Source organism: Cebus imitator, unplaced genomic scaffold, assembly GCF_001604975.1.
Source record: "Cebus imitator isolate Cc_AM_T3 unplaced genomic scaffold, Cebus_imitator-1.0 Scaffold74, whole genome shotgun sequence".
NCBI lineage: Eukaryota > Metazoa > Chordata > Mammalia > Primates > Cebidae > Cebus > Cebus imitator.
The window spans coordinates 4,436,791-4,447,464 of record NW_016107389.1 but is presented as its reverse complement, the minus strand read 5'-3'; the positions used below and the strand labels follow the sequence as shown (position 1 = coordinate 4,447,464).

Here is a 10,674-nt window from a genome sequence, read left to right as displayed (position 1 = left end):
TATATGTGGTGAGAGATAGGCGTCTAGTTTCATTCTCTGGCATATATTCCTAGCACCATTAAGTGAAGAGACTGTCCTTTCCCTAATATATGTTCTTGGTGCCTTCATTCACAGTGAGTTGGCAGTAAATGCATGGATTTGTGTATTCTCTATTAGGTTCCATTGGTCTATGAGCCTGTTTTCATGTCAGTACCATGCTGATTTGCTTAGTATAGACTTGTAGTATATTTTGAACTCTGGTGGCATGATGCCTCTAGCTTCATTTTTTTTCTGCTCACAATTTCTTTGGCTATTTGGGGTATTCCATGGTTCCATATGGATTTTAGATAATTTTTTTCTATTTCCGTGAAGAATGTCATTAGTATTAGGATAGCAATGGCATTCATTCCAGAGATGGCTTTGAGTAGTATGGGTATTTTAACAATATTGACTCTTCCAATCTTTAAACATGGAATATTTTGCCATTTCATTGTGTACTCTTCAATCTCCCTCACCAATGTCTTACAGTTTTCATTGTAGAACTCTTTCACCTCTTTGGTTAATTCTCGAGTATTTAATTTTATTTGTAGCTATTATAAATGGGATTACTTTCTTGATATGTTTTTTAGATTGTTTGTAGTTGGCGTATAAAAATACTACTGATTTTTGTATGTTGATTTTATATCCTGCAACTTCACTGAATTTGTTGATCAGTACTAATAGTCTTTTGGTGGAGTCTTTAGTTTTCTCCAAATATAAGTCATATCATCTGCAAGGATAATTTGACTTCTTCCTTTCTATTTGGATGACATTTCTTTCTTCCTCTTGTATATCCTTTCCCAGGGAGAAGTCAGCATGTTTTCTGCTGTTCCACAGATGCCTACATCATGGTAAGTGGAAGCATTATTTTGCTTTTTCCTTATTTGGAAGTATAGTTAAAAGGAGTGTGTGGGAAGGCCAAGCAAAACGTGAACTGTGTGTGGTCACTGTATCGTTACAACATGGTTAAACTGGGAACTCTGTTTTCCAGAATTCTATTTCTTGTATGCATTCCAGTAAGGGTTGGCTTGAAGAGGAAATTGCTTGAGATTTGGAAAGTGGAAGTAAAGAAACAGCCAGTATTCTCTGAAGGCCAGGTAAGGTGTTAGACAAATGAAAACCAGCCCAGCAGTTTCCAGCTTGTCCTGACTCTTTTTCCTGCCTGCTAGTCCACCCAACCAACATCAGCACAAGGCCCAGTAGCAGACACCCTAACTGGAACCCACAGATACAGCAGCTATTCTGAGGCAACATCACCTCACATTCCCACTTTGGTGGCCAAAAGTGCTTGACTTCTCAGAAATTTAAGATCTCACTTGCTTACCTATGCCAATGCTTCAGAAGGACTGAGTGTTGACTTCTTTTCTGATCCTCTAATTCTCCCTTTTGGGCCTTCACTTTCCTAGTTCCACTCATAATTGTGTAAGGTCTAATACCTACAATAAATCCATTTTCCATAACACTCATCAGGGTTCTGTTTCCCAGACTAAACACTAAGATAAGACCAAAGCACAGATCACATCTTAGTCTATTTTGTGCTGCTGTAACAGAATACCATAGACTGTTTATAAAGAACAGAAATTTATTTTCCTTACCGTTCTGGAGGCTGGGAAGTCCAAGACTGAGGAGCTGGCATCTGGTAAGGGCCTTCTTGCTGAATTATCCCATGATGGAAGGCAAAAGGTCAAGAGTCTAACAGGGGAACAAACTCACCCTTTCATAATGGCACCAATTCGTCCATGAGGGGACATTCAAACCATAGCAGATCACTTATTTCAAACTTAGCTTACTATACAGGCATACCTTGGAGATATTGTGGATTCAGTTCCAGACCATCACAATAAAGTAAATATCACAATATTGATGACTGACTCCATTGATCTATTATTTCCCTAAAAAGTCACCTCTTCCAGCAAGGCTTTTCCCAACTACTGTGACTAAAGTTTGATTATGCTCTCTACTACAGAACCACTTTCATATCAGTTATCAATAACTGAAATTATTTTATTCTGATCAACCATCAGAACTTCAATTTTTTAACACAGAAATTCTGTCTTCTCCATCACTGTATTCTCTAGCATTTAAAATAGTGCCTGGCACTTAGTAAGTGCTAATTAAAGCATCTATTGAATAAATGAATGGCTTATTGGACTAATTACTGAGAATCACTAATTAAATAAATTAAAATCTATCTACTAAACATAAAAGACAGAAGTTACAGAAAATGCTAACATATACTAAAACCTGATATTTTATGGAAATCCAACCTTATTTCACTACTAACATAATATATTCATTATCCAAACTAATGGTACATGCATGGGGAGAGATATTAACAGACTCTCCTCTTTGCTGCTAAATACTAGATATAATTCATATATTTCAAATTAAATGTTTATTATATTTTAATGATAAGATTAATGAGAATCATCAACAAAAAACTATGGCAATTACTTTTTTAAAAACAATTCAAATAACTTTTGTTATCAACAATAGTAAGAGTATATAACAAAATAACCATGATTATTAGTGATTTAACTATTTTTAAATGAAAATGAGGTTTAGCATTATATTAGGAATTTATTGATTATTAGATATTAGAAACTGCAGCTGTTTAGTTCTAAGTAAACTATTACTATATCCCATCAACAAAGATATTAATGAACTAAATGATGACCAATACTCTTTGAAGAAATGAAATCAATTAGCACAAGTGAAAAGCCAAGAAATGACACTATAATTCACTTTTCCTACTTTAACTTACGAAACACTTTACAAATTAAAGAATTAGTCACTTTGTTAATGACGTATTTTACCTTAAAGATACTCATTTTATCTACTAATCTTTACTTTTACCTTACTCACTAAGTGAATTTTTTTTCTTTTATAGGAGACCATATATGCCTTGGATGAAACTATCTGCCATGGCTTGCCACTTAGAATTTGAATTTGCAAGAGTTCAGAGAGTTACCAAAAAAGTAAGTATTAAAATATGATGCTAAAACATTGGTTTCATTTAAATAACTATCGACAATTCTAGAAATGGAAAAAAAGGGAAGTTTTACATTTTAGACTCGAAATGACATACATTTAAACATCTTTCTTCATTGATTTTACTAAGAAGCAACTTTAGAAATAAAGGTATTTAATAAAGCTAAAATACTACACAGTAAGTTTATAAAATCTAATGATCATATTGTAAATCATTGCCTGCTTTCCTAGCAACAATTTTCATAAAATTGCATTTGTATACAAAAAAATCAGAAAATTTTCCCCTTGCAAATAACACATTTGGAGGGAGAAATGAATAAACAGTATTTGTATGCAAAATCAGTAAGGAGTACTCTGTGATGAAAATAATCCTAAGGTAGGTGCACTTTTTTTAAATGTTTTAATTAAGTATATTTCTAAGGGTAACAATTAACAGTAAGTCATATAGAATAGTTTCTTATCCAAATAATTTTTTTTAAAAACCTTACATTAAAGTTTCTTTTAAAAATAATTCTTACATTGTTAGTTCAAGTGTGTAATTCTTAAAAATTGAAAGACACTTACTTATTTCTCTAATATGCTTTTTAATAGAGTACAGGAGTTGCTATGGTCTGAATGTGTGTGTCCCCACAAAACTCACATGTTGAAACCCTAATTCCCATGGTATAGTATCAGGAAGTGGAACCTTTGCGGGATGACTAGGTCCCAATGGCCCCAGAGAGCTAGGTCAACCCTTCCACTACATAAAGATACAGCTAGAATGCACCATCTATGAACCAGAGAGTGGGCCCCTCACCAGACACCAAGTCTGCTTGTACCTTGATATTGTATTTCCCAGCTTCCAGACTTATGAGAAATAAATATCTGTTGTTTATAAGCTATTTAGTGTCTGGTATTCTGAGATAGCAGCCGGAATGAACTAAGACAGAAGCTAAGTAATCAGCATGGTGTAAAAAGTCATGGATTTCCATATTTCCTAAATAATTTTTAAATATAAAATTGTAAACTGTTAAGACCACTACAGTATCTTTTGTTTTAAAAAATGCTTATGCAAGGATATATGAGTTCTTGTATAAATAATGACCGTTAAAACATATGATAAGAATAGTAGAAAAGGAAGGAGGACAATGTAGGTGATGAAAGAGAAAAAGGAGGAGTCTGGGAAGGAGGGAAAAAGTGTGAAAAGAGAGAGAATATGCTTTAAGTTAATGTAGCCAATAAAAATTTAGATTGGACAATTTCAGAGATAGTGATTCATTCTACAAAAGGCCTACTTATGAGGCACAATTAAATGCAAAGTTTCATTCCATCTATAACGCAGTATTATTTATTCATAAAAATGTCCATCTCTATTTTAAAGAAATACATCTACATAGTAAAATATAGTTATGTAAAATTTTTGAGTTTACTAAGTCAGATCTAATTTTTCACTTGTACCATCAATAAAATTTACTTTTATACCAATAACAATTACATACAAAGGTCAACAATTTAGCTCCCTGAAATTCAGCATCCCTGAATTCAATGGAAAGGATTTTCTTATAACATGATCACATTTTTAAACCTATTTAGGGCAACAGTTGGAAATATGTGATGAAGAAACTGAATAAATTATACAGAAGTGCTTTTCTATATAATTTACTAACTGAGAGGCCAAGGCAGAAGAATCAATTGAGGCCAGGAGTTCAGGACCAGTCTAAACAACACAGCCAGAACCCCCTATCTTCAAAAAATTAAATTAAATTTAAAATTAGCTGAGTGTGGTGGCATGGGACTGAAGTTCTAGCTACGTGGGAGACTTAGGCGGGAGAAACACTTGAGCCCAGGAGTATGAGGCTGCAGTGAGCTATGATTACACCAATGTACTCCAAACTGGGTGACAGAAGGAGACCCTGTCTCTTTAAAAAAAAAAAAAAAAAAAAGTTTCTTTTGCTGTGCAGAAGCTGTGGAGTTTGATTAGGTCCCATTTGTCTATTTTCGTTTTTGTTGTCAATGCTTTTGGTGTTTTGGTCATGAAGTCCTTGCCTACACCTATGTCCTGAATGGTTTTGCCTAGATTTTATTCTAGGGTTTTTATGGTGTTAGGTCTCATGTTTAAGTCTTTAATCCATCTGGAGTTAATTTTAGAGTGAATCGGCAACCAACAGAATGGGAAAAAATTTTTGCAGTTTACCCATCTGACAAAGGGCTGATACCCAGAATTTACAAAGAACTAAAACAGATTTACAAGAAAAAAACTAACAAGCCCATTCAAAAGTGGGCAAAGGATATGAACAGATACTTTACAAAAGAAGACATATATGAGGCCAACAAACATATGAAAAAATGCTCATCATCATTGGTCATCAGAGAAATGCAAATCAAAACTATATTGAGATACCATCTCACACCAGTTAGAATGGCGATCATTAAAAAATCTGGAGACGAGATGCTGGAGAGGATGTGGAGAAATAGGAACACTTTTACACTGTTGGTGGGAGTCTAAATTAGTTCAACCATTGTGGAAGACGGTGTGGTGATTCCTCAAGGACCAAGAAATAGAAATTCCATTTGACCCAGCAATCCCCTTACTGGGTATATATCCAAAGGATTATAAATCGTTCTACTATAAGGACACGTGCACACAAATGTTCATTGCAGCACTGTTTACAATAGCAAAGACCTGGAACCAACCCACATGCCTATCGACGATAGACTGGACAGGGAAAATGTGGCACATATACACCATGGAATATTATGCAGCCATCAAAAACGATGAGTTTGTGTCCTTTGTAGGGACATGGATGAACCTGGAAACCACCATTCTCAGCAAACTGACACAAGAGCAGAATATCAAACACCGCATGTTCTCACTCATAGGCGGGTGTTGAACAATGAAAACACATGGACACAGGGAGGGGAGTACTACACACTGGGGTCAGTTGGGGGAAAATAGGGGAGGGATGGTGGGGGGTGGGGAGTTGGGGAGAGATAACAAGGAGAGAGATGCCAGATGTAGGTGATGGGGAGGACGGCAGCAAATCCCACTGCCACGTGTGTACCTATGCAACAATCTTGCATGTTGTTCATATGTACCCCAAAACCTAAATTGCAATAAAATAAATTTTAAAAAAAAGTAAAAAAAAAAAAAAAATCACTAACTGGTGGTATAGTGAGGAGCTTATTCCTTGCAAACTCTTTGAAAAATATTACTGGTTATGGCTAAGAAAAGTATCTCCGGACTCTTAAAATTAGAGAAAAAAATTGTTCTCGATACACTTCTCCTATTCCACAAAAAAAGTCTTGTAATCCAACCTGTAGAAAGTTGTCATGAACTGTGACTTACTTTGTACAACATAATTCTCAACCCTTTATACTCGTATGTGTGAGAAACTCTCACTATCTCTCATTACAGACAGTGATTTTCAACACAGTATAAATGGCCTCATTAAAAGTGAGGTCACTTTATATATAAGGAAATACTAATCTCTGAGTTATATGGTTCAAATAACTCACAAAACTATCTACACCGTATCAAAGTGCAGTTAGGGTATGCAAGTCAAGCCTACTATCAGCTACAAATTTATAAAACCTAAAACTTCCAGGAAAATCAAGCAAACATAAAGAATCTGAATTTAAAAGCCAACTAATACAATAAAAAAATAATTTTTTAAAAGCCTGATTAAATTTTCAGTTAAAATGCTCACATAATACTACACTTTGAATACTTTTAGTAATAATGGCTTTGAAAACTTACTTAAAAATGTTTAAAGAAAACAGGTGATTAGAGAAGCATTTTATAGCACAGATGATTAAATGGACTCAACTTGTTAAGAGGTCAGGAAAAAATAAGTAAAAAGCAAGTGAAGTGAGTTCAGTAGAATTATTTGGAAAACTATACATACCTAATAGGAAATCTTATACATTTCCAAAAACACTAAATTTAAAGCTTTTTAAGGCTTCAAAAATACTCTAAAATGTTTTATTTAAAGATAAAAGTAGAAATTACTCTTAAAAATCAACAAAGTAAAATTTTGAGTTACAAAATGGCATTTTAGGGGAGGGGTGAGTTTTCTTTTTAAAACATAAAAATGACTAAAGGAAACTCATGAAGTTTAATATCAATGTGAAAAATTACTGTAAAATGATTTTAGCCCCACTTGTTAAGAAACTATTATACATTATTATTATATGCTGCTTCTTTTCTAGTAAACCAAATAATCATTTGATATTAGGTGTTTTACACTGTCAATGAGCTGGTTTTGTTTGTTTATTTTTTGAGGCAGGTCTCACTCTGTAGTAAGGCTGCATTGCAGTGGAATGAACATAACTTTTGCAGCCTCGACCTTCTGGGTTCAAGTGATCCTCCCACCTCAGCCTCCCAAGAAGCTCAGACTACAAGAGCATAGCTCCTTGTCTGGCTAATTATTAAAACATAATAATTGTTTAGAGACAGGATTTCACCATATTGCCTAGCCTGGTCTCAAAGTCCTGGGCTCAAGCAATTCTCACATCTCAGCCTCCCAAAGTGCTGGGATTACAGGGTGTGAGCTACTGGGCCAGCGCTAATTGTTTTCAAATCCAAAAATAAATCAACAACAGAAGATAGTACTCTAACTTTTAACATTTTGAAATACTTTCTGCATAGTTTCCCCAAATATTAGCATTCTAATTGTGACTAGCATTATAGCTTTTAATGAGTCTAATCCAAGTAAATAATAAGCAAATGAGGATGAAAACTGTGAGAAATAATCATTGGCATATGCTTATGTTCCATAGTTATCAAGCTTACCTTTAAATTGCATGTTTAGCTTTTCCTTACAACTTAACACTAGATACAGGAAACTCTAGAAGTCATAAACAAAGACTAAACAAAATCCCCTATTATTGCCAAAATGTGTACATAATTGCAGCAGACTTATGCTGAATATATACTGAACATAAATATATGTTACATATATGTCTCTTATTCTATACAAAATCTCGGTAAACATTTTCCCAAAGAGCAGGAGGAATTTGTTCTCTCAAATTTTTTCTCATTAAAAAGGTTATTTTAAATAGCCCTACTTAGAGAAATATGTTCTGAAAATAAGCTTTATCACATTCCAGTTATTATTTTCCATAAGAAAAAGTCAGTAAAATAACTTTACTATAGTCAATAAGCCTGTTCAATGAACAGTGAAAAATAAAAATTTATCCAGAGTGATTGCAAATGAAATGTTTGCTTTTTCAAAATTACATGTAACTCTTTAAAAATTAGGGCAATTAATAGAACACTTAAATCATATTAGCAGAGTTCAAATTTAGCCTCTAAACAATACTTAAAGTTTCCTTATTCCTTTATGCTATTTTACAAAATAATAAATTACTTCATTATCATAATTTTCCTTTGCTACTTATTTCAAACTATAATGTTAGGACTGCAAATCGATGTAGATATACTATTGGTCTACACCTAATTATTTATAAACATTAATGGAAACAGTACTGTTCCAATCCACCACAACAATTTCCTTCTATTTTACAAGCAAGAACTTCTAACCCAGCTCAACAGTAAATCACATTTCAAATTCGGGTTTGAAAACATGTAATAAAGGTACACTTTAAAAAACATGTACAGTGTGAAATCTTTTCAGTAAGCCACTGAATTTTTGTTAGTTTGTTTTTATGAATATCTGGTTTACTTCCTTCTTCTGGGCAAGATTAGTATGCAATTCTCATTCTTCGCTACCAAGTGAAAAAACCTACAGACCTACACTATATGAAAACTTAACTTGGTATTGCTAGATGAAGACGGGTAAGCTAGCACCAAATGAACAACTGTACTAAATTTTAACACTATTCATTAACAGTTCCATTTTCCTGAGTTTGCGTTTGTTCTTTGGCATTGGTTTAGGATATAATCCATTTTTCAGAAGGTGTTCCTTGCTGAGGCGAATTTGGGCACCATGCTGAAGTTGGAAAGAGCATAAAGCTTGTAGAGGGCGAAGCAAAGTCTGTTAAGAAAAAAAAAGACACTAAATGTGACAAATGATGATATTCTATCTATATTTTTCATTCAGAAATATGTATCTTATATTATGACTGGCTTTTAACTACAAGAAACAATAGACACTCTAATAAATATATAATTATTTCTAGATAAATAATGACTTTAAAATTCACACCTTAATACCAGACTAAGGAATTTTAGTAAAAAGATACAAATGCTGATTTTCCATATAGGTAATAAAGGCTGATATTAGTTTTATACATTAACTTATTCAAACACCAGGAAAAATTGTTGCCATTATAATTGAATCTATAACAAGCAGACTGAGACATTTAGACACAAAGATAAGTACATCATAATAGTCAATTCGGTTTCTCTCACAAATTAATGCAAGCTTACTGACACCTGATAACAATTAGATGATGGCAGCAATGGGTAAACGGTTTGCTGTTTCTCTCATATTAGTCACATGGACCACATATGACTTGGACACCCAGGTTTTGGTTCATTTGAAACCATTCCAATAATATCTGAACCTATCTAAACTCAAATACCTTTAGGCCAGCCATAAACAAGTAAACTGGGTGGATCTTTATAAGCCAGTCGAGAATAGTGGCAGTTGCAATACAACTGGAGTATATTCTCTACCTAAAGTTATTCAAATTAAAAAATTTAAAAAATAAATAACATTAAACCAGTGTTTTAAAAATATTTTAGGTAAAATTCTTTCCTTGGGTCTGAGATCCCTGAGTAGATGTTTTCAAAAATAATAGCCAAAAAAAACCCTTAATTAAACAGATTGTTAATGGAGCATGAAAGAAACAAAAAAACTAATAGATTTAACCACAAAAAATTCACAATGTCTATGTGAAAATTTATTAACCCACATAGAAAACCCATGTGAACTAACCACTGCAGTAATGGTTCTCTTACATGCAGCCAAATATAATTCCCAACGACAATAACATCTGTAATCCCAGCATTTTGGGAGGCTGATGCACAACATAAGCAGTAGAAAAGGACTTAATAGCTTCAGTTTACAAGGAACTCTTAAAAATAGTGATAGTCACTAGCAGTTGCTTCTTCATATTCATTATTTTCTCCCTTATTAAAAGAATTCGAATTATATTCAAGGTAGCAATGTGTCCAGTTACTAATATTACATTGACTAATGATCCAATCTATCCAAGAAGATGTAAATAGAAGTCTTCGGATGGGGCTTCTAGAGACACTCTTTAAAGGGGGCAAACTTCGCAGGCATAGGTTTTTGCCCTTTCTTCCTGCCTAGAAAATGGTTGTTGAAGATAGGACAAGCATCATGTGACTACTAGGCAAGAAACATGAAGATTAAAGCCAAATACATAAGATGATGGACAGAAAGAAAAGAATATTTGTCCCTGAAGTCTTTTGCAGGCTGCATTCCCAGTCAGGACTGCCCACCTCAGCACTTCTGATATACAGGAGAAATACAAAACTCCATGTGAAGTAACCACTGCAGTAAGGGCTCTCTTACATGCAGCCAAATATAATTCCTTACTGTAATATACACCCTCACATGTGTAATCCCAGCATTTTGGGAGGCTGATGCAGGAGGATTGATTGAGCCCAGGAGTTTGAGACCAGCCTAGGCAACATGGCAAGACCCTGTATCTTGTAAATACATACACATGTGTATGTATATATATATATATATA

General features: G+C 33.9%; 1 protein-coding gene across 3 annotated transcripts in view; it reads right to left on the bottom strand.

The window, feature by feature from the left end:
• Positions 1 to 7,084: 7,084 nt before the first annotated feature.
• Positions 7,085 to 10,674, bottom strand: part of DTWD2 (DTW domain containing 2) — a 174,477-nt gene continuing 170,887 nt past the window's right edge. For all 3 annotated transcript variants that reach the window (XM_037739738.1, XM_017531884.2, XM_017531885.2), the window contains one exon: positions 7,085 to 8,984. In XM_037739738.1, the coding sequence (XP_037595666.1) occupies positions 8,814 to 8,984 (171 nt within the window). In that variant the 3' untranslated portion in view covers positions 7,085 to 8,813. The remainder of the gene's footprint in view (positions 8,985 to 10,674) is intronic.